The sequence below is a fragment of the Scleropages formosus genome, chromosome 1 (genome assembly GCF_900964775.1).
Source record: "Scleropages formosus chromosome 1, fSclFor1.1, whole genome shotgun sequence".
Classification (NCBI taxonomy): domain Eukaryota; kingdom Metazoa; phylum Chordata; class Actinopteri; order Osteoglossiformes; family Osteoglossidae; genus Scleropages; species Scleropages formosus.
Genome location: NC_041806.1, coordinates 21,475,891 through 21,499,551, shown reverse-complemented (window position 1 = coordinate 21,499,551; position 23,661 = coordinate 21,475,891). Strand labels below are relative to the sequence as shown.

Here is a 23,661-nt window from a genome sequence, read left to right as displayed (position 1 = left end):
TGATTTACGATGAGGTTACATTCCGCGAAACCCATCATAAGTCCAACATATCGTAAGTCCAAAATGTATTTAATACACCTAAAACACACCTCTGCGTGGCAGACTGAGAGATACGGATCGCTGCCGCTACCTAGCATCGCGAGAGAGTATCGCACTGCATATCGCTTACCTGGGAAAAAATCTAAATTCGAAATACAGCTTCTACTGAATGTCTATCGCCAGCTCAACACTGTAAAGTCGAGAAAATCGTAAGTCGAACCATCGTAAATCAGGGACCACCTGTACACGAAAATTAGGGCCACTCGCAAGCTTGTCAACTGGCACCGTGCTGGTTCCTCTGGGTACACGGTGTTTGCTGACAGCCAATCAGATCTTCTGCAAATTAAAATCAGCCTATAAAAATAGACCCCAGATTTTTCTCACTTCTAATGGGATGTGTTAATGTTTTTGGAATGCTGTCTATGTGTTCAATGAAGACTGGGTAGCTATGCTCAAACAAGCTATTAACTGATCATGCAGCAGACAGAGACAAATTGTTAGCGTGCCAAAAATATATTTAATATATACCCAACCGATCAATGATCTGGCTGTACTACCTAGTGAGTTATTGCATGCTACCCTGTTGTTTGCGCTGAAAGTATTGCATTTTTCACAGAGTTACTCCGAAATAGAGCCAATAAAATGTAAATTCAGGATTTTATCTATCAGAAGCTAAACAGAAAACTTGCCAGTTAACCAGCTCTGAGAAAATTAGTTCAATTGAAATCTTGATACCTGCACAAATTTTATTGTGTAGGTAACATCAGTTTTTGCAAAGTGATTCCTTGATGAAAAGATTTTCACCAGTTACCTCTCCTCTCGGATTTAAACATTTCCACCTGGCAAAGTGTAATACGCTTACGCAATGGCCAGTCAATTGACCCTGGGTATTTTACACTCTCATCTATTTCCCTTAATTATTCCACTTAGGGCCCTCATAGGTTTATGTAACATATGGACAAGGGGGAGCCATTCTACTATGGTACGTTAGTGGCATGATGTATATTTTTGACACTGATAACAAATTCCTGGTAAAGCGGACTTTACATCTGAAGACACCTTGAAGTGCCTTCTCTCTCAGAGCTGTCTGTCTTTAAAGGAAAGTTATGGGTCTGATAGAGTTCAAGCTCCTTTGATTGTCAATACACACCAGCCTTCGTGCTACGATCTAGAATAAGACCATTGCAGACTTCTGAATATAACAGTAAATGTCTGGATTGCAGCTTTCCTCCACGATACTCTGAACTGGATTGACTGCTACCTTCATCAGTGGATCAGGATTCACCTGTTCGCGTACCTACACAGATGCCCAACCCATTTCAAAAAAGGCAACATACTGCATCAGTTGCTGAGGGGTACACGGATAAATTCCAATAGTGCATAGTAAGAAATTAACTGACAATGACGTGTGCTGATATTCTCAGTCACTTTGAACTCAGTGTAGCAGTGCTTGGTCTTCACTAGTGCTTCATGATCTGTAGAGGGGAGAGGACGTTGGACTGTGCATTCGTAAGACATGACAGCATGTCTTCTGTGACAGTGACTCCTTGCCTTTGGGTGGGGTTGTGGCATGGTGGGACAGGTCTGGGAAGAAGATGAGAAGAGGTTTTGGAGGGAAATCTGCCCAAGTCCATTCCTCTCAGTCTCTCACTCCTTATGTTTGCCCATGCTGGACCTCAGCATCAGCGTGCACTCCTGTGGAACCTCTGGGTTGTCAATCATGCGTTGCCATAGCCGCTGCTCTTCCCCAAATGAGTCCATCCAGTCCACCTCTTTCCCATAGCTTTGGCCTGAGAAAGAAACAATAGTTATGAAGTGTGGGTCATGTCATACATGTACAAGTAGGAGTTCAACATCCCACCCTCTACTGTATTTTGACCAGCTGTGGACCCAGTAGAACCCTAGTTCATGAAACGACTACCTCCAACTCACCGGTACCGGCACCAAGCCGCACACCTCCGAGGAAGACATTGCTGGAGAGGGACTCCTTATCCCAGACGGTGAGTTCCAGGCACACATTGTTGAGGTCACCAGGCTGCAGGCCACAGTAAGTGAAAGTATGGTTCCATTTTGGGTTCACACTCTTCTTCACCACAGCTGTCTTGTGCTTCGTGGACTTGTTGTTGTCTGGGAGAAGGTAACTGAAATTGAGGAGTGGAGGGTCATTCCAGGTTCATTTGGTAATATCTGAAGTGAACCGGCAAATGTGTCTTTCATTAGTGATGATCCACAGGTGAGGCCTAACAGACAAACTGTGTGCGGTTTAGGTCTTCATGATGCTTCTATGAAATAAGACCTTCTCTTACCCTTTTACAAAAGTGTCTGAGGTCCCGCCAGACTTCACAGCAGTAAGGTTCTTGGCCTCTTTAATGAGCAGCTCCACCATGCCACCTTTGGGCAGCTTGATGCTGGTCTTCTTTCCCTTCAAAAAGCTTTTCTTGGCTAAAGGCAAAAAACAGCCTATTAGCTCAATCCCAAAGAGGCGTTCTTGTGTATAAGCAAAAGTTTAAACATTTCGGTCTTTACATCTTTGACGAGGATTCTGAAAACCCATTACATGCACTGAATATACCTTAAAGTCAACTGAGGTAAAGTCAGAGAGGGAGTCTAATGAGAGAGGGTGCCAGGAAATGCACAAGAACTCAAGCAGGAAACAATACCTTGGACCTGGTCAAGAGGCAGCATGAGGTTCTTCTCGGCAGGGATGTACCTTAGTACAACGGTCAGCTCACCCTTGTACTGCTGCAGTGTGTCCATACCAGTGTCCACCTAGCAGGACACAGTGTGCAACATACACAGTATGTAACACACAAAAAGCATGTATGTAAACCCTACACATAGAAAAGTACACTAGGTCCCCAACTTATGAACACAGCTGAGATAGGAATTCGGCTCATAATTAGATTTGTAAATCCAAGCACTACGCTGCAGTCAAGAAAAGCTTAGCAGTACAGGCATCCCTTGAGTTCTTCATTGTCTGGGTTCTAGAAACCTCGGGTAAAGCTATAATAAAAGAACAAGTCACTGTCTGTCTTTCACTTATTTATTTGTTCCACTTTCTTCACTGCTTCACTGCTCATCCTAGGGTTGTGGTGGTCCAGAGTCTATCCTGGAACCGTAGTGCCCGAGGCACAGAAAATTGTGAACAGGATGCCAGCCTGTCACAGGACTTATTTTATTCACTTATTAATTTAATAACTTTTTATTTTATTAATGTATAATGCCTGACCACGTTCAGTTTGCTACAGTATTTATACAATGAATAGAAGTGCAATAACAGAGACTAAAACAGCTGAAATAATTTTTTTAAAATGCTGGAGGGATTTCAGCATTTTATTAACTTTGAGGTACATTAAAATTAATATGCACTTAATATAAAAATATCTGACAAACTTTACATCGAACAAAATATGATCTCAAACCCTGAAAATAAACTATATGCATAACATAGTTATATATAAATTAATAATGATATACAAATGGTTCCCATTCTTTTCTTCTTTTCCATCATTCAGTGTTTTCCAGGAGTCTCTATGCGCTTGAAATGAATCCAAGTTACAGTAAATGTCAATTTGTCATATTATGCTTCTTGTCTCAGCCCCAGGAGAAGCTAGAAAAGTTATGAATTGAGTAAATACCCGGGGCTGCAGGGTGTACCACTCCTCCATCTGGTTCTCAAAGTCCCAGGAGTCAAAAGGCACTTCCACCTCGCCCAAGAAGCGGTTGTGCCCGAAGCGGTCGTTGTGCCACACGGACAGCTGCAGCGTGCGTGTCTCCAGCTGCGAGTGGCTGATGACGTACTGGGTGGGATTACAGCCTCCAGTTAGTCCAGTGCCCCGACCCCCATCCCATCCCATCCCATCCCATCCCATCCCTGACATGTTTCTGTTGAGCCACATAACAGGGTGACGTCCTTCCTGCAGTCCCACTGCTTTATGCATAACGCCATCTGACGAACCCCGCTGAGAGCAGGTGGTCTTTGTGCTCCTCTGCTCTTCTTCCCTCTGTCTATTTGACAGTTACTGTCTTCTCCCCTGTGTCCCCCTTTCTGCCCAAGTCACACATCATTGCCGGTACCCCTTCTGTCCTTCACACGTACACATAGAGCACTGTTTCCTGCCACCCCTTTCCAACAATTCATCACCTCCTCCACACGCAGACTCTCCTTGCACCAGACACCAGGCAACGGAAGGCCACCAGCGAAGAAATCAGACAGATGAACGCTCCACAGACCCCATTCTGACAGGAGTCTGCTACTGAGATAATGAGAGTGAAAACCCAAAGTCCCAGGGTTCGCCGGCCCACTTTCTTCCACGCTTGGATAGACCGTGTCCAGACTTGTGTTTTATGCATGAGCCTTTTCCTGCACTCTTGGATTAACATTTATAGGTGAAATGCAAACAGGAAAAAAATGTGTCCGGCCCATCCAGAGACAATCTGCTGCTCACATTTAAGCGTCTTTTGGAACAGAAAGCAACTTAGCTGTTTTCAGTCGGGAGAAGGGCACTAAAAACACACTAGAGGCTTCCTGCTGTCCTGGATATACAGCAGGTACAGTAGATCCTCTGCAGTTATATGAAGAACTTGTACTAGCCTAATAGTGGTCAGCAATTGCAAGCCTTTGCATGACTGTGAAAGATAACATATGACGTGAAATACAGGTGGTCCCCGATTTACAATGGGGTTACGCTCTGCGAAACCCATCATAAGTTGAAAAAGTCGAAAATGCATTTAATACACCTAATACACTAATACACACTGGGAGATGCGGATCGCTGCCGCTGCCCAGCATCGTGAAAGAGTATTGCTCCGCTTATCACTTGCTTGGGAAAAAAATCAAAATTCAAAATTCAAAGTGCAGTTTCTACTGAATGTCTATCGCCAGCTCACCATCGTAAAGTCGAAAAATCGTAAAACCACCTGTCATCAAACATGAGATCGCCATGGCTGGGTTTATTACTCAGCTTCTCGTTGTACCATGCAAGCACAGGAAAAGCCGGACAGCTGGTAGCGTAGTAGTTAGAGCTACTGCCTCTGAACCTCAAGGCTGCGGGTTGGATTCCCACCTCTACTTCTAGTACCCATGAGCAAGGTACTTGCCCTAAATTGCTTCAGTAGACAAAAAAACTTAGCCAGCTGTATAAATGGGTAAATAATTGTAAGTGCCCTAAGTTGCTTTGGAGAAAAGCATCAGCTAAATGAATAAATGTAAAAGCTCTTTAAGAAGTGTGTGTCTTGAAGTAGGTTTGCACGTTAACGCGAAAAAAAAAACAAAGATCGTGACAACTGGTAAAATTAATGATTCTGTTCTTAGTGGAGAAGAAACAGAAACAGTAGAGAACTTCAGCCTACTGGGATCAGTAATCAATGACGTAATGACAGGTGCAGAGACACATCTTTGTGACCAGAAATTTGACTTGTTCAAGCCTTGGCAGTTTCAGTAATGTCATATCGGATTCAAAAGTTGGACAGTAGAAAAACAAGATAGGAGGAAAATCGACAACCCTGAATTACGGTGTAGGCGAAGAATACTGTGTACACCATGGATCAAACCTAAGTTTTCAACGGAAACTCGAACGATAAGGCCGTGACTTCCCTACTTCAGATACGTCATGCAAAGAGAAAGTTGTTTCGGAAAAGACATCGTGCTCCGGAAGGTCGGAGGTCGCTGCAAAAGAGGAAGAGCGGCAATGCGATGGACCGATACTTTACATTTACATTTATTCATTTAGCAGATGCTTTTCTCCAAAACGACGTACATCTCCAAAACGACATATATACAATATAGAATAACTACAGCTATGGGCACAACTTTTTCAGGAATCAGCTGTCAGACTGAAGAGAGAATGCCGTCAGGACCGCTATCCATAGCGTCTCCATGAGCTGACGTTGACCGGGCCGCACTCAACAATTGAACCGACGAGAACTGTGAGCGGCGAAATAACCCGCAGAGACCATCCTGACCGGAGCCGATACGCTCGGGCTGCGACTCATCTCACCTTCAGGGTCTCGTTGAACACAGGATTGGTAGTGTTGGGCCGGATACTGGTCTTCCTCTTGCTCTGGCGGGACTTGTCCGGAAGGAGGTACCCCTTGACGTAGCTGCCAGTGGCACACAAACAGCCCAAGAGGAGTTCAGGAGGCAAAAACATCTAAGACCATCCTCCTCCTACAGAGCAGAACCCACAACATACATTGCAACTGTATATTGCAACATTATAGTATATTACATTATACAGCTATACGGCATCATACAGCATATTATATTAATCAACGGTCAACCGGGAATAATGTGACATAAGGTTTAAATATATACATTTTTTTATCAGACCCTTCCAAAATGACTTCCGGTTTTACCTACTTATACAGCTGGACATTTTATAGCTATATTGTTCTCAGCAATTGGAATCCTTTCGGGAAGTGACCCAGCAACCTTTATGTTACACTGTCGTGTCCCACCGTGCTGCCTACTGCCCTGTCTGCAGCTCACGTGCGGTACTTTCTATACGTTCGATCAAGTGATAGGGTTCAGCGGTGTGGCCTGAAGTCAATTCAATTAAATTGAAATTATTAGCATAGAGCACCCTTCTGTCACAGTGGTACAGAGCACTGAACTAAGAGATTAAATACAAATAAGAGGTTGGCCATGCATTAAATTACTACAATAACTATATTAGTTCTTTTAGCTATAAGTAAGCCAACTGGCACGGAGGAAAGGAAAACAAAAGACTCCCGACCGAAAGGCAAGGGAGAAAAATCCACCGGGGGTCCAAGTACCAGTGGCTGCCCACCCGTCCTGCCCACTCCTTCTGAACTGGCATGACTGGTGACACGTGACCAGTTTGTGGTTCAGTGATGGGTGTGTGTGTGAGTGTCTCACGGGTCAGTGCGCTGCTTCCGCTCGTCCCCGATGGCCAAGTTGCGACACTCCTTCACCACAATGTTGAGGGCGCCCGTCTTGTAGCTGTAGGAGATGTTGAGCAGGATCTCCCCGCTGACAACCGTGTGGCTGTAGTCCCCCATGTCGCTGTACGTGCTCACGATGCTGTTGAGGCTGCTCTGTGAACGCCAGCAAGGAGAGACACACAGCGGTTGCGCTTAACGCAGACTCTTCTGGAAGGCGAGGAGGAAAGTCGGTCATGCTCGGCGTGGCGTCTCAACTCAGAGGTTGTCTGGGCCAGTTGGGAGAATCCTTTCTTTTGGGGAGGGTTCGGCTAGAGGCACATGTTTTAAAGTTGGCCCAGACACCATGTCAATCATTACATTTTCATGAGGCTGTCACTGAACAAATGCGCACGGTGGCCATGATATGGTGTCGGTATGTAAAATTAATAGCTCCTGAAACTTTCGGGGGGGAAAATGTTATCAGACTAGAGAAGACTGGAAGAAGAGCAGAGGCCGGAGAGGAGAAAGGGGGGTGCAGGTCGGCGTGGGACCCAACACTCACAGTCTCGGCATCCGAGTCGGGGACGTTCAGATAGCCCCACTTGCGCTCCGAGCTCGGAGGGGTGGGCTGGAACCCAGAGGGGCGGCAGGAGGAGGAAGGGCAGGAAGCGGAGCCGGGGCGGAGGCCGCAGGAGAGAGGGCAAAGGCAGAGTGAGGAATCGGAGCGCCGGACGTGAAGTAGAAAGAGCAGGAGGGAAACTCGGAGAGAGCACCGTGACGAGAGAGCTGGCGGACAAACTCAGAGGGGAGACGGTGCGACGCGCGGTTGCCGTGGCAACGCAGCACCAACAAACAGACACGAACAATGAGTTATAAGCAGGAGAATTCGATCACGAGGACAGGTGCGCGAGGAAGATTTCATTTACTAAAACGTACGGCCGTGAAGCACAGGAACGGTCAAAGAAAATACGTGAACGGCTCTACCAGCCCAACTATTTTTTTTTTTTTTTTTTTTTCTTGTCGCTTCATACGGAAAGGCTGCAGGCAAAGCATGTTATTTTTATTCAGGATTAAAAGCTTTGACTTTGAGCCCTGAGGCTGGAAATGATGCACTCCTATTTATTCATCTGTTGCTCGTGCACGGCTTTTTCGCCGTTCGCCCGCAGAGCTACGAAACACAAAAGAGTCCGCTTAATTATCCGGCCGCGCCCCGGTACCGCAGGAAATGAGCAAACGACAGACTATCGTCTCACTTATCGCTGGTTACTGGGAGTGGAACTGGTCTGATGAACGACATCTGTAGTGACATCACTAATGTCATCCTGGCGGATGATGCTTGCGGCGTCAAGGCCCGGTTGCCGATTCAGATACAGGATGGAACCGGTTTCACGTGTGTTATTGTGAGCTACCCAGACGCACAACGCCCTCAGGGATCGGACCGTTTGTCTGGAAAACTGCTGTAAATCAAACACATCATATCGGGCAGCGGCGAAACGCTGGCGCCGGTCGCTTCGATATGGATGGAGCGGAGGGGTCTCACCGCAGCAGCACCGTGGTACCTTCAGCGTGGTACCGGAGACCTTACCGTGGACATGGCGCTGGCCACTCGCCCGTGCGTCGCCAGGTTGTGCTCTGACATCAGGGCGTCAATGTCTTCGTCCCGCTCGTCGTCCGAGTAATCCTGTATGACGAACTGTGTTTTTACACCGTGCAACCGTATCGGTGTCACATTACACCAGCGGTGAGGTGAGTATACACACACACACACGCACACGCGTTCGCTGCAGCCAACACAAATGGATTCTTACTGTTTGTCTTGGAAGCAGCCTGATGTTTAACCTGAGAGATTTGATCATCTTTATCGAGAGGTTGTCGCTGCGGCAGATTTTCCGGGAACGTGTCGTGTAACAAGTACGAACTCATGCCGCGTCTTATCATTAAAAATGCCCATTTAATATATAAAAAAAAGTCGCAGAAAGGCAGAGCACCCACTTTTTCACATGTGAAAATACTGCCACATATTGTGAGAAGGCAGTTTCAGATAGATGTTCTGCTGCGCATAATACTGACATTTATATTTATTTATTTAGCAGATGCTCCTTCCCAGTAATCAACTAGTATGTAGCTGACACCTTTATCCAAGTGTTAGGTACTCTACATTAAACTACCTACAGTCATTCACACATCTGTACAACAAAACAGTATAACACACACACACACACACACACACTCTTTCACTCGGACATTTACACACTATGGGCAATTTCGAGTCATCGATCCACCTGAAGCACATGTCTTTGGAGTGTGGGAGGAAACAGGAGCACCTGGAGGAAACCCACGTGAGCACGGGGAGAAAGTGCAAACTCCATACGAACTGAGCTGGATTTAAACCCACAAATCCACAACCCGGGTGTTGTGAGGCACCAGTGCTGCCGGCTGAGTCGCTGTGCTACCCATAATGTTGTCTTGGGGCTTAATACCAGAAGACCAGGGCATTGTGGGTAAAACAGAAGCACTCACAGCATCATTTAGTTCTCCTGGCATGGAGCGGCTCCTGAAGCTCAAGGTATCATCCCCGGGTTCGGCACACGGTCCGCTCAGGTCCAACTCGGAGCGGCTGCGGTCTAGACAGCGGTTCGCAGAGAATGGGGAGCATTTGGTTGGGAGATAGAAGATACTGTCGCAGTTAAGGCTTGCATGTAACCTGAAGGCTGTTGGCTCCATTCCCACTCTGCTTGAGTATGCAACTCACAAACAACTGCATAAATGAGGCAGATAAAAGTGACAGCTATGGGATGAATTATTAATAATGGTGTGCAAATATTTGTGTCTGAAGGGATAGCGTAAATACTGCATTCAGGTGAATTACGAAGGGAGCGCTGCAGGTTCGGGTGAGTAAGAGCGGAGATTTCAGATAAGAACCGATGACGGGTTGCCAGTTTGGGCAGGTGAGGACCTGTTTCTGAGCAGTTTTTGGAGAAGAGTTGTCAGTGTGGAGACGGAAGTGTGACTGTGCGACAGCTTCAATTGTACGACACGACCGGTCCTTTGACAGCGCGTGTCTGCATCAGGGAAAGGAGTCCCAGCCCGGTTCAAAAGGGACGTGACACCGGAACAGCGGGGGTAGTCGGGGAGGTGCTGGGGGGTTGTGTTTTCCGTGCGGTTGTTATGGCGATACCTGAGGAGAGCGAGGATCTGGACACGGCAATGGTGGGAGGACTCCATTCGGTTGCGTGGTGCCTCTCGGCCATCTTGTCCGGGATGCTCTCGCTGGCGTGGAAGCTAGCCACGCTCTCTGCCCCATCCGGCTGCGTAGGGGAAGAAGAAACGTGAGTCAGAGAGGCGGTCCAGCCCCTTGTTTGTCCTTTCAGCAGTGTCCGAAGCCCCGCCTGGGGACTACTCAGAGCTCAGGGTGTGGCTCCCCTCCGACGGCCACCGCTGACCCGTCTACTGCTTCCGGAGGCTGCGCTGCGGTTGCTGGGTGTTGGAGACCTCCCGATGGTCTGGAGCCGCAGGTTGTTGGGCACCGTGGGCAGACCGGAGGACTCCATCGCCAAAGTGCTCCCCCTGGCAGTGGGAGAACAAAATACACCGCCGTGACAAAATAAAGGTCACTTCTCTCGCTGAACTGCCTGTAAAAGCTGGAGTCACACTGGTTCAGAGCCCATCCCAGAAGCACAGGGTGGCAGACCAAACAGGGCCCGTGGGACGCTGGTCTATTGCCAATTAAAGCTGTGGACCCCACAAGCCCCTCCCACAATGCAGCATGATAATATGAAGGAATCAATTAGACGGTCACACCTTCAACTGTACATATAGGCGTAAAATCTGGTGATGATTTCAAATAATTCATCTGCTGGACATAAAGGCGTCACGCGGCGAAACGCCAAACTGCTGTGAACGCTGAGCTCACCTGAGGGAACGGGGCACGGAGCGACTACTGTGCACGCTGGGAGCGTGTAGGTCAGGGCTGGAACCCACGCTCGCGGTCTCGTCGGCTTGGCCTGGACCACCGTCCGCTCTCGGCGACGCCCGCCCGTTCTTCCTGTCCAGGCGCATGCTGCACGGTCACCGCGGGACATGTGATTTATTCGTGCATCACGCTTATTCAGCCCATTTATACACACAGCTGTTTGTACAAGAGGATATTTTATCACAAAAAGTGATTTCTCTCTTAGAGGTGCAACAGCAGGGTCTCTTTTGTCCATTCCACATATGCAGATCATATAGGCGCTGCACAGAGCGGACAGACGCTCTTTCTTGCGACTAGAACATTCCACCTTCTAGTTAGAGCGCAGTTCCTTCGCCGCTCTGCCTCCTGCTGGCCATTCCATTCCATCATTACTAGTTTCGCTTTGTCAAAATGCAAATCTCAGTCAGAAATGGGTGAACCTGGTGAACTCACCCCTTCCTCGCCCCATCCAGTGCATTGCGGAGGACGCTTCGGCCTGACTTGGGCGTGTCCGGCCTCTCCTGCGCTCTCGCGTCAGGCTGTGGTCTCCCACGATCCACCCTGCTGTCCGCTAGCAAACACAGACATGGGCGACCGATCAATATCCCATTAGTTCCACCCCGAGGTCCCTGTGGCTCAACCGCGGCGATAGACTCGGCTGCAGAGAAAATGGGGCAGAGCCATCGCGCCCAGAGCATCTCGAGGAGGCTGTGCTGCATTCAACACAAACCCTCATTAACTCCCGGTCAGCTGACGACTGAATCCCGACACTGATTTGACATATCTCGACACTTACTATTTTATACACATATATATTTAAGATTTAACGTGTCCTTGTACTGAGTGGTTTAAAGGGATTTATTAATTTGGGGCTCCTTTGCGCCCCTCAAAATACTGCAATATTCACCCCTTGATGAATAAAAGGCTTTTGATTAGATATAACAACAATATCTATTGCATTTACCGTCTTTCTTTCATCTCCGAGACCACTTTATTAAGCAGATAACTCTTTTTGTACGTGTCTCTGCTGGCTTCCGTCTTTCGGAATAGCGCAAGCTCTCTCCCGCCCTGCTCAAGAAGAGGTAAGAGCGCAGTGAAAACCAGCCGCACCACGGTTCATTAGGAGCTCGCGGAAGACCCACCTGACAGCTCAGCCGCTCCCGAGTCCCTCGTAACCCTACGTGTCTTCCCTCCTCAGCTACATGTGTGTGTGTGTGTGTGTGTGTGTGTGTGTGTGTGTGTGTGTGTGTGTGTGTGTGTACTGATGAAGCAAAGCCCACCCACGCAGGTACACACCCATGAAGAAATTGGTCATTACAACCCAATAAACTGGGTTCTTTTCCCTTCCATGTCCTCAGAGCCCCTCAGCCTCCCCGCGATGGTGGCAAAGCCCAAGAGAATGGGCAAACGTGATCCAACGGAGTCCGCAAAATGCCGCAGGAGCTCCTTGGGAAGAAGCGGCTCGTGTGGAATCGTACACGCCGCTGCTTCCGACACTTTGTCACAGTTCGCTGTTGTCCCCTCTAAACATAAATCCCATCCCATCACACCCACCGGTACTCTTGGCATGGGGAATATGCGGTATACCTCCGTTCCTGTCTCAGCTCCTCGCGCGCCGGGGGACATTCCAGCCCTCGCCGACTGCCCAAACCCCCACCGTTCCACCCTCCGCCTCAGAGAAGGAGCCCTCTCTGGAGGATGTCGGGTAACCAGTGCCAGGAGTCACCAAGAGGCCGATCGAAGAGAGCCCTGCCAAACTGGCTATGTTGCTTTTAATACAAACGGAACGTTTTGGGTGTGACGATGACAAATATACTTGTGGAAAGGCCAGAACTTCTGCGCATCTAAGGGAAGCTGGCGATGGTGGTGATAATCCTGTTTTTATTGACTGATGTAATGGAGATCATGTAGTATTTACTCAACTGGAATTAAAGCCTGACATCGCTGTCCTTTTCACAAGCGCGATGGAGAACATAAGCTCATAAAACACACTCCTGGGCTGGTTTATTATTCATGCCGTATGCTTTGCGAAGATTAGACATGTCCGCCTCTTAATATTTCATGGTGGCTGGTATAAATCGCTCCCGCCTCCGCGCTGCCGTGACCCACCTGGAGGCCGGAGGCTCCGATCCTGTGCTTAGGCACAAGTGTGCTCAAGAGACTCACCTGGAGGGCTGCTCAGGATGGATTGCTTGACCACATCGCTGCACACAGCGGTTCCATGAGAGAAGCGCTTGGACCGCTCCTCCAAGAACCATTCACCTGTCAGCACCTTCAGCTCCCTGCCACACACAGCGGGAACATGGAAGACCACACATGGATCTTCTGCCAACCATTACGACCACCGGAGCTAATGACTGTGCTGAAGTTCAGGGTGGCAGACAGCCCTGTTACGACCCACAAATGTAAGCAAATGCAATATTATTCAACGGCTGATCGTTTTCCGGAACCAGAAGAAGCCACGGTTTCAGCCTACGCTGACACACGGGTGGCGTCCTGACAGCCCTGGTGTTTCTTTCCACGACCCGTGTTGGGCACGACGGTGGGACTCACAGGATCTTGGTGCACACAGAGCAGCGCCACCTGCCCTTAGCCAGCGGGACGCGGCACTCGGTGCAAACACGCTGCCGGCAGTCCTCGCATTCCTCGCCCCGCTCGAAAATGAGGCCCAGTGTCTTCTGGCAACGAGAGCACTGGCGCTCGCCTGCCTCATGGGGGCGCCGGGGGCCCTTGCGCTTCATCTCCAGCAGCTCGTTCTTCAACTTCCTGTGGGGAGAAGGAAGCTGAACAAGTGGACTATCACAACTCCTTCTCTGGCTCAGCAGAACATGCCCTTAGCCACTCCTGGACAGTAGATAGGCTTCCCAAGAAGCCCGCAAGTCACCTGATCCTTTTTTCCTCCAACTTCCGGAGCTTCTCATCCTTCTGGAGAACTCTGAGGATAACCTCCCTCTCATGGTCCAGCAGGAAGGAGAGGTTTAGGGACTCTGTTGTTTTAGCCATGATTTGAGTCAGAGCCTCGAGTCAATACCAGATGTTAGCGCACAACCAGGAGGATCCTGCTAAGTCACTTCACGCATGCCTACAGTCAACATGACGTCCCTTCAGGGTGTCCATGGCGATGCATCCGGTCTGGGTGTCTGCTGGGCTGACAGAGAGCGGTCTAGGTCCTTCACTTGTTGGTTGTCCCACTCAGATCCCCTCATCGCCAGTAGAGCTCCGTCTCTGCGGCTCACGCCACCTTCAGGAGAGGCTCCCCAGTCATTCTGCCCAAACGGAGAAGAAACCACAGCGTCAACAAAACAAGCTCTTCCTTTGCCCTTGGCAGATAAAAGCCTACTTAGAGGTCAATAGAAAATAAAAACGTTGCTACTTAATTAGCCCATATGTCACAATTAGCCTTGATTAATTTATTATTCATCCTTACTAGTTATGTTTCAAGGCATTCTTCCTCCTTGAGGTGTTTTAAAGTGGCCATCGTGTATTCAGTCAGATCTCTGAGACCAGGGCCCATCCATCCTTGTAATGAACCTCCATAAGAAAGCCATCCTCAACTCAGCTTTATAAAATGTCAACTATTGTTCTATTGATGACCCCCCTCCCCTCCTTCCTGCAGCTTGCTGACCCTCCCTGCAATTTCGTGGCAAGGGCTGGAGGGTGAATGTTAACAAGCTCATTAATGTGCAGCATTTCAAATGGATGGCATTGCTCTTCGCTGCATGCTCTTCAACGCGAATCGGGAGTTTGCAGCCTCTCAGCGCGACTCGGGGACAAAAAGAGATGAGGAATCGCCCATTCTTAGGAAAAATGTTTGGGGAGATTCTAAGCCATTCTATTTGAATGCTGTTTTGCATGTGAAATTGACCTTTCTGTCCACAACGTAGAACAGAAGTCAATCAATGCTGGATACACAGGAGTCCTATGTCACCTTCAGCGATCAGGATCAGTATCTCTGACTTCTCTCCGTGGAGCTGATTCACCTCACCGGCCACCCGACAAAACAGCAAGATTTGTGCGTTCTGTGTAATTTAGATATGGGTATCATGGAAATATGGCAATATAACTATATGCACTGAAACTGAGATTTTTAAAATAAAATTCCAAGTAAAATATTGCGCATCTAATAATATCTTGTCCGCAAACTGTAGCACACCCTCACATCACAGGGGCTCGAATAACGAAAACCCGACATAACAGGTTGTGATGATTTGCAGCTTCTCCCCTTTTTCCGATCTTAGCTCGGACCGAGAGTTGGATCGTTACTCGAAAAGTTTGTAAGTCGAATGTGGTCTCAGGCAAGGGCCCTGTCATCTGACCTATAGGCAGGTACTTGTTTAATGAGCGCCACCAAAAATGGTGGTATTGGACTAAGTACTTTTTGTGTGTGTGTCTGTATTTCTCTGTCTGTTGGCGAAATGCAAATTACTCCAAACGGTACAGCATATTAGAGAAAAGTGTCAGCCAAATGAATAAATGTAATATGTATAAGCATTAAATTTAAGACCCTGGATATAGCCTACAAATGCATCAATAGAACTGCTCCCAGCTATCTACAGGACTTGATCATCCGCTACATCCCAACGAGACTTCTTCGCTCTTCGACAGCTGCTCGCTTGGTGGTCCCGCGCACGAAAGGTAAAGCACGGAGGTTCTCGGTTCTGGCTCCGTTGTGGTGGAACGACCTCCCCCTCTCACTCAGAACTGCTGAATTTCTGCCCACATTTAAAAAGGGTCTTAAAACTCACCTCTTCCAGACTCACTTCACCCATGATCTCTTAAGTTCACGTAAGGTGTAAACATTCATGCAGCATAACTTTAAGATCATCCCCAGATAAACCTTCACACAGCTAGTCCTGTAATATAACATAAATGTTTATATGTATCTCAGAAAAATAATATTACTAGGAAGGTGATCAGGAATCGTGGATATTCTGATACAGTTTTATGCAGTTACTCGTGTGATGAACATTGGTTCATATGGTGGAAACAAACTAACCGCACTTAAGAATCACATGCCTGCATCTCTGTGTCTTTCTCCTAATGTGATGAACACGTTGTATTTTCTATGAGATGTACGTTGCTTCGGAGAAAAGCGTCTGCTAAATGAATACATGCAATATAAATATTAGCAACCCTGAGAGCTCCACGGGGTGGGAAGCGACAGCGGGGCTTTTTAGACAGGAATAGGTCAGAGGACCATCTCTTGCCCCCATTGGGCAGCCCATGGACAGTGGAGGGAAAGACAGCCCTTACATGGCGAGCCAGAGCAGCTTGTTCAACTGCTTGTGTGTTCTGAAGCTTGGCAGGAATATTTACGACACGTAAATAAGAAAGCCCAATAAAAAAACTTGCCCAGAGCAAGACCAGGGTGTTTGTATTCATCTGCAGGTTAGGGTTCCCTTTTTCACCCCCACACACAACATGAAGTTCCCTACATGCCCAGTACCAGCATAATAATATGAAATAAAAGAGTAATGAAAATAAAATTTTAATTTCTTTTTTCGTTGGCACAGCAAGTAATGCTGCTGTCTCACAGTGCCCGGGTGGTGCGAGAGGCTGGGGGTTCGATCCCCACTCAGTCTGTGTGGAGTTTGCATGTTCTCCCCGTGTCTGCGCAGGTTTCCTCCCACAGTCCAAGGACATGTTGTTCCGGTTCACCCATAGTGTATGAGTGACAGAGTGTGTGTTCCACTGATGTATGGATGAGTGACCCGTTGTAAGGAGTGTATCTAGCAGTGTAAGTCACCTTGGTGAATAAGGTGTGTGGGCTGGTAACACTACACAGAGTTCATTGGAAGTTGCTTTGGAGAAAAGTGTCTGCTAAATAAATGAATGTAAAAGATGAAAAACAAAGTTGTATGTTATTTACCTCAAGGCGCAGACAGTAACTGTGCATCGACTCAGAAATGGAGATTTTACACGAAGGCTGAGGATGATGGGAATGCAGCACTTCAATGATGGCTCAAAAAGTGGTGGATGCAGAAGCCCTAGGATCCTCTGCAGCTTGGTCGCCAGCCCTTTGCTTCGCCACTCTTTCGAAAACCTTAAGCTCAGCTTTCGTGACCACTATCCGTCGGTGCATCGCGTGAAACTTTGTAGGCTCGGCTCTCTTTTTAAGAAATAAATATCAAACAATTTTGCGAAGGCAAAAAAGTCATAGCCGAAAAATAATGACAGAAAAATAATGATGACGCAATACCCTCACAATGGGAATTCGAGCAAACGCGCTGATTTCACGGAACAAATGAACCCCTTTAGGCGATGGACGGATGAAATTCAGACGGTGACACTGTCACTTATCAGTCATGGTTGAACGTCAACAAAAAGATGTCTCTCTCCGTGTTGTTGTGGTGAAATCTTTAAGGACAGAAAGGAAAAACTCCAGCTTCAGAGTAAAAACAGTTATTAACATGACGGCAGAAGGAGGCAAGGAATGCCTCTCTGATGGCTCTATTATCATATAAACCAGCCTTAGCAGTTTGCTTTGAAGAATTTATGACAAACATGTCACACATGCAGAGTGACGATGCCGGATGAGTATTTGTACCACATGGGAACCATGTTTATAACACGCCGTCAGGTGTTCAGGTGCAAACTTACGATGTAAGCATATCAACATACTGTCAGAGCTTTGCATAAATAATGACAGACGTTTCTAATGTTCACGCTCATTAACGTCATGTTTGTGTGCTTGTTGTACTTGTCTTTTACATCACTGCCTCTCTAATGCAATTCTTTCAATAAATTGTAGTTAATTAAGACCCGGAACTGCTAATTTTTCAATATTGCGTAATACAACATTAAAGGCATTCTTAGCTTTACAATGGACAGGTGGTCAGGTTATAATTTATTTTTCTTTGTTTTTCAAGATGATGGAGCTATGGTTAATCAGTACGCATTTTAATCTTTAGACAACTGATTTATTTAACGTGTTTCATGTGTTAAACAGCCGACAGAGACAATCTTTGTTTTAAACAGGCTTTTCAGCTTATGAACACAGTTTTGAAATGGGAGTCTGTTTGTAAACTGATTTGTTTTTCCTTTTACATTTATTTATTTAGCAGACGCTTTTCTCCAAAGCGACTTCCAATGAACTCTACGTAGTGTTATCAGCCCACACACCTTATTCACCGTGGTGACTTACACTGCTAGATGCAGTACTTACACTGGGTCACTCATCATTTTTGAATCCAAAGTAATTTCCACCACTAAATCATGATCAATATAAGCTTAATAATTCTGGGAGGGGACACACCCAGGACGGGACGCCAGTCCATCACAAAGCACCCCAAGCAGGACTTGAACCCGAAACCCACCAGAGAGCAGGACCTGGCCAAGCCCGCTGCACCACTGCACCCCCTTCCTTCAAAACGACAAAATAAAAAGATATTGTCTTCTTAAACTTCTATGGATTGCACAACGTTGAACCACTTTTCTCATAAACATATGCACCATCTGCCCCTTGTTTATTGATGACACTCACAAACAGAAGATACAAGCTGTAAACACTGTGGAAGTGAGTTGGAACAAAGTGGTCCCAAACTCCTATTCTGCTGCACAATGTTTTGCTGCTGGCTTCTTACATAAATGCATAAACAGGCTGCCCACATAAATACAGCTTTCACTGCATGACTAATGTGTTACAGAACTTAGATAAATGAAGGAAGTGCAATTAAAAATAAATAAACCAAAGCAACCTATACTGCTAAATTACCTACAGTTTTTAATCCAATTATTCAGCCCGGTAATTTTACTGGAGCAGTTTAGGGTGAGTACCTTGCTCTAGGGTACTACAGCCGGAGGTGGGATTCAAACCTATGACCTCTGGGACCAAAGGCAGTAGCTGTAACCACTACAAAACCAGTTTTGCCACTAAAAACTGTTTTTTTTTTTGTAACGTGAGCACCCAATACATTTCTCAGATGGTGTTGATGTCGAGAGTTACACGTCACACACCCTACTAATAACACAAAAGAAAAAAAATGGTCAGGGAAACTAATTCTCAAAATGTAAAATTTTCATACTGTTACACCAAAAAAATTTTTTTTCTCTCTAAATTATTCATATCTATATATAAAAGCATTTCCTAGTGAATTAATTTTCAAATAGACTGAAATGAAATTCTGCATGAGGGGGTGCGGTGGCGCAGTGGGTTGGGCCGCAGTGCTGCTGTCCGGTGGGTCTGGGGTTCGAGTCCCGCTTGGGGTACCTTGCGACGGACTGGCGTCCCGTCCTGGGTGTGTCCCCTCCCCCTCCGGCCTTACGCCCTGTGTTGCCGGGTAGGCTCCGGTTCCCCGTGACCCCGTATGGGACAAGCGGTTCTGAAAGTGTGTGTGTGTGTGTGTGTGTGTGTGTGTGTGAAATTCTGCATCAGATCCCCGTGCCAGTGCTGTCGGCTTGACTGTACAGTAAGTGATAAAGTAGTAAAATAGCCACTTCACACCAAGCGCAATTCATGAACAGCCTGTGTACTGACTGACACGTCCACAAAATATTCCATATTTCAGCCGCTCTCTCTGCAGAGCGACAGTCGCGTTGAGAGCTCTCCGCACCTGAGTCCTAAAGATGGGACCAACCAACCAACATTCCTCAGGCTCCGCGTTAACCCCAGCGGTGTCCCACAGTGACTCACTCATTTTAAAGTGGGTAAAACACACACTTACCGGCACACTCCCAGCGTAACTATTTACACCCAGGTCTGTGCTGCCAGGCAAACACTGCATACACTGGGGTAGGAGGGGACTGGGCAATAGGGAAACAGTAGGGTAACATGCTGCCAAGGGTTGCTTTGATAAACTTCTATTCGGTCTATACGCTGAACACTATACACTCAGCACTGAACCCTAGAGACTACACACCAAACACTATACACTGAACACTATAGAGTATAAACTGTACACTGAGCACTATACACTCAACACTATAGACTGTATGCTATACAATATATACTGAGCACTATACACTATACACTAAAAACTGAACACTATAGTCTATAGACTGTAGACTATACATTAAACACTATACATTGAACACAACCCTTTAGACTATACACCAAACACAATACACTAAACACTATAGACTGTAGACTATGCATTAAACACTATATATTATACACTGAACAGAACCCTATAGACTATACATCAAACACTCTACACTGAATACTATGGACTATATGCTATACAATATATACTGAACCCTATACACTGTACACTATCCACTAAAAACTGAGCACTATAGACTAGACTAGACATCAAACACTGTATACTGAACACTATGGACTATACGCTATACAATATATACTAACACTAAAAACTGAACACTCTAGTCTATAGACTGTAGACTATACATTAAACACTATACATTGAACACAACCCTTTAGACTATACACCAAACACAATATACTAAACACTATAGACTGTAGACTATGCATTAAACACTATACATTATACACTGAACAGAACCCTATAGACTATACATCAAACACTCTACACTGAATACTATGGACTATATGCTATACAATATATACTGAACACTATACACTATACACTGTACACTATACACTAAAAACTGAGCACTATAGACTAGACTATACATCAAACACTATACACTGAACACTGTGGACTATACGCTATACAATATATACTGAACACTATACACTACACACTATACACCGAGTACTACAGACTATAGACTATACACTGAACACTATAGACTATACACTATATACTGAACACTATACAGTGGTATATATACTATACACACTATACACTATGTGGGACGCTGGAAGCAAAACATTGTGCAGCAGAATAGGAGTTTGGGACCACATCACACTGTACACTGCTCACTGTACACTATACAGTGAACACTATAGACTCTAGACTATGCATTGAACACTTCAGGAAGTGGTACCGAGAAGGACTGTAAACAAACTCCTTGTCGTCACGGATACTGACTCGAAGCCTCGGCACACCACTCCAGCTAAAGACAGCAGCCCCTTCATCATCACACTGGTCCAGGTGCACCTGTACCAAGAGAGACCACTGAGCTGGTTCCTGCCAACGGCCATGAGGCTCTACAATGAGTCCCCACGCTGTCGGGGGTCCTGACCTCTCATTGGCCGAGCGCTACAGAGCTATCAGAATTACTTCTATACCCTTACTTGTGTTTATTTCTTTTTTCATTCTTACATATGTTTCTACGTGAGACCATTGACGTACTAAAAATGTGATTGCAGTGTCTCTGTTACTACGCTGCTCTGTCATGACACTGTCCTGTCGCTGCTCTGCTCCATGTGTTCTTCTACCTTCTGAAATTTCCGCCAAGATCTATTAAAGTCTAATCAGTCTGTCTATGCTTCCATCTGTTGTATGTTATACACCCATGTACAATTTACACAGATGATATAATCTTCTAAATGTGCACAATTACACAGTCATGTTAATATTACATACATATTTAGATATATTTAGAAATTTAAATGACAGCGCGCGCGAACGGGTGTGGGCGACTACCCTGTAATGGACCGGCGTTTTGTCCAGGATATACCCTCCAGTGATTCCAGGATAGGTTTTAGACCATGATGACCCTGAGGATGTCTGGTTAACAAAAGTGAGTATGTGAGTAGATATTTCAATATTTAGATAGTAGTTGTTATTTGTCCCTGAATCACATACAATGATATAAAACATTTTGCCATTACCACGTTTTAATGTCTCCTGCTGTATGACTGCTATAAACAGATCAAAAACGTTCTGCAGACCTGTTCATTCTGCATTCAGTGACCATAGCTAATACCGCGGGACCGTAGCGGTTTCGATTGTTTTCCAGAGTACAAACAAGCGCAAGGCGAAGCATTGAAAAGGAACAGAGGAGGCCACACAGGACGTCCCTTACCTGACAGCTCACCTCGTAGACACCGGGAGCTCTGTTTTTCACACACCATCTCACACACCTCCATCCCAGGCACCTCCAGCCTTGGCAGAGCCTGCCCCGTCCTCCAAGCTTTTTGCACGTGACGCGGTGACACACCCGAGCGGCCGGTGACGAACGGCGCCGAGAAACCCCTCCTCTAACCGTTGGTGGCGCTACGCCGGGACACTGTGATCACACGTTGCAGGTGAGCAAACACCATGACAGAGCACAGCTCGTGCTGCAGGTCAAGCCAGTGGCAGAGGCTGGGTGTTAATGGCATGCACACACACACACACACACACACACACACACACACACCATTATGGGAATAGGTCAACAGGAACTGCAGAGGTAACGAATGAAACGATGAGCCGTAAACATCTGTACCGTGACCTCTGTGAATCAGGGAGAGGCGAGTTCTCACACAGCGGCTGGAACGTGACGGTCAATATCTCAAGCGTCACCCGGTCACGAGGTGCCAGTGACTGTGGCTCTAAGATGTATACACTGGTGTAGTACATCAGTGTGTAACTTATGAATCATGCAGTCACATGGTACTTCTGGAGCCCTAGGGAAGCTTTTGCCTGCGGTCCCAGCATCCCCCGTGCCGGCGGAGCTCAGTGACGTCCAGCTGGTTGGATTTTTCCAACGTTTTTGATGTGCGGAACGAAGCCGGGAAACCGCGATCCTCGATTATCAGGCCCCGCGACAACGGCGGCTGCATCGTGGCTCCCGGACGCGGAGGATGGAGCGGCTCCTCATCAGCTGAGGTGTCTTTTCTGGATGCAGGCCAACACACTATGAAGTTAAATTGTTTAAAGAGAACTTCTGAGTCACTTTTGTGCAAGATTCTGGTGCCGGGAGCAACGCACTGTGTAGGTTACAGGTGCCAAGGGCACATCAGACTGGGTGCTGTAGCAAACGGGAAAGATGAATGAACTGCACACCTGTACACAACAAGGTCTGCTGAGCTAAAGATAACAAAGGGTTTTGTTCCAAAACGAGATTTTAGACTCCTTCTTATTTCATATGAGATAGGTGAGAATAATTTCCATGTTTCCCTGTAGTGGAGCTTTCTGGTTTTTGGTTCCATCTCACAAACATCCTGTAAAATAGTTGCTCAAGAGTATGATAGCAGCAGTGGGATCTGAACCAAGAATCTTCAAAAGGGCAAATGTTTTTTTTTTTACATTTATTTCTTTTTAGCAGACACTTTTGTTCAAAGCAACTTCCATTGAACTCCATGTAGTGTTAACAGCCCACAAACCTTATTCACCAAGGTGACTTACACTGCTAGATACACTGCTTACAATGGGTCACTCATCCATACATCAGTGGAACCACACCCTGTCTGTCACTCACACACTATGGGTGAACCGGAACAGCATGTCTTTAGATGGTGGGAGGAAACCAGAGCACCCAGAGGAAATATACAAACTCTACACAGCCTGAGCAAGTATCGAACCCATATCCTCTCACACCACCCTGGTGCTGTGAGACACCAGCACTACTCACTGCACCATCATGCCACCTGTATGAACAGTTTTCATTACAGACAATGAAACTGGATGTAAAATCCAACAATTATTTTCTGTCACTCACTAATCTGGTGACAGTGGAGAACCTCGAAACGTTCTCATGCGTCTCGTAAGAGTTGCATTGGTTTTGTATCCGAGAGCCGCTGGGCTGCTCACCTGGGTGACGTGCGAGATCCAGCTTGACTCTCTCTCACACACACACACACAGATGTTCACAGGGACATGCACATGTTCATCTGTGATCACAGCTTTTAGCAGCAGTATCGCACAAACACCTATTATCACACCATACCTATAGGGAAAGATGATCGATAAAACATGGTAAAACCATATAAA

At 46.6% G+C, this 23,661-nt stretch overlaps 1 protein-coding gene across 1 annotated transcript; it reads right to left on the bottom strand.

Moving 5' to 3' along the window:
- Positions 1-232: 232 nt before the first annotated feature.
- sytl5 (synaptotagmin-like 5) lies at positions 233-21,846 on the bottom strand. The gene is made up of 18 exons (XM_018750186.2): positions 21,770-21,846; positions 13,761-14,142; positions 13,430-13,642; positions 13,043-13,158; positions 11,330-11,447; positions 10,838-10,984; positions 10,368-10,491; positions 10,103-10,232; positions 9,445-9,548; positions 8,510-8,605; positions 7,487-7,552; positions 6,920-7,098; positions 6,039-6,141; positions 3,678-3,839; positions 2,700-2,808; positions 2,346-2,481; positions 1,972-2,180; positions 233-1,829 (listed from the first exon to the last, which is right to left on the bottom strand). Exons 2-18 carry the CDS (start codon positions 13,877-13,879, stop codon positions 1,687-1,689), a joined length of 2,274 nt encoding a protein of 757 aa, XP_018605702.1. The 5' UTR covers positions 13,880-14,142; positions 21,770-21,846; the 3' UTR covers positions 233-1,686.
- Between the last annotated feature and the right edge of the window lie 1,815 nt (positions 21,847-23,661).

Excerpts from the sequence above, each read along its gene's own strand:
- sytl5 (XM_018750186.2), bottom strand. The coding sequence starts at position 13,879 with ATGGCTAAAACAACAGAGTCCCTAAACCTCTCCTTCCTGCTGGACCAT. Across the intron at positions 7,099-7,486 it reads CCGACTCGGATGCCGAGACT|AGCAGCCTCAACAGCATCGT; the intron begins GTGAGTGTTGGG and ends TGGCGTTCACAG. Across the intron at positions 1,830-1,971 it reads GCGGCTTGGTGCCGGTACCG|GCCAAAGCTATGGGAAAGAG; the intron begins GTGAGTTGGAGG and ends TTTCTTTCTCAG.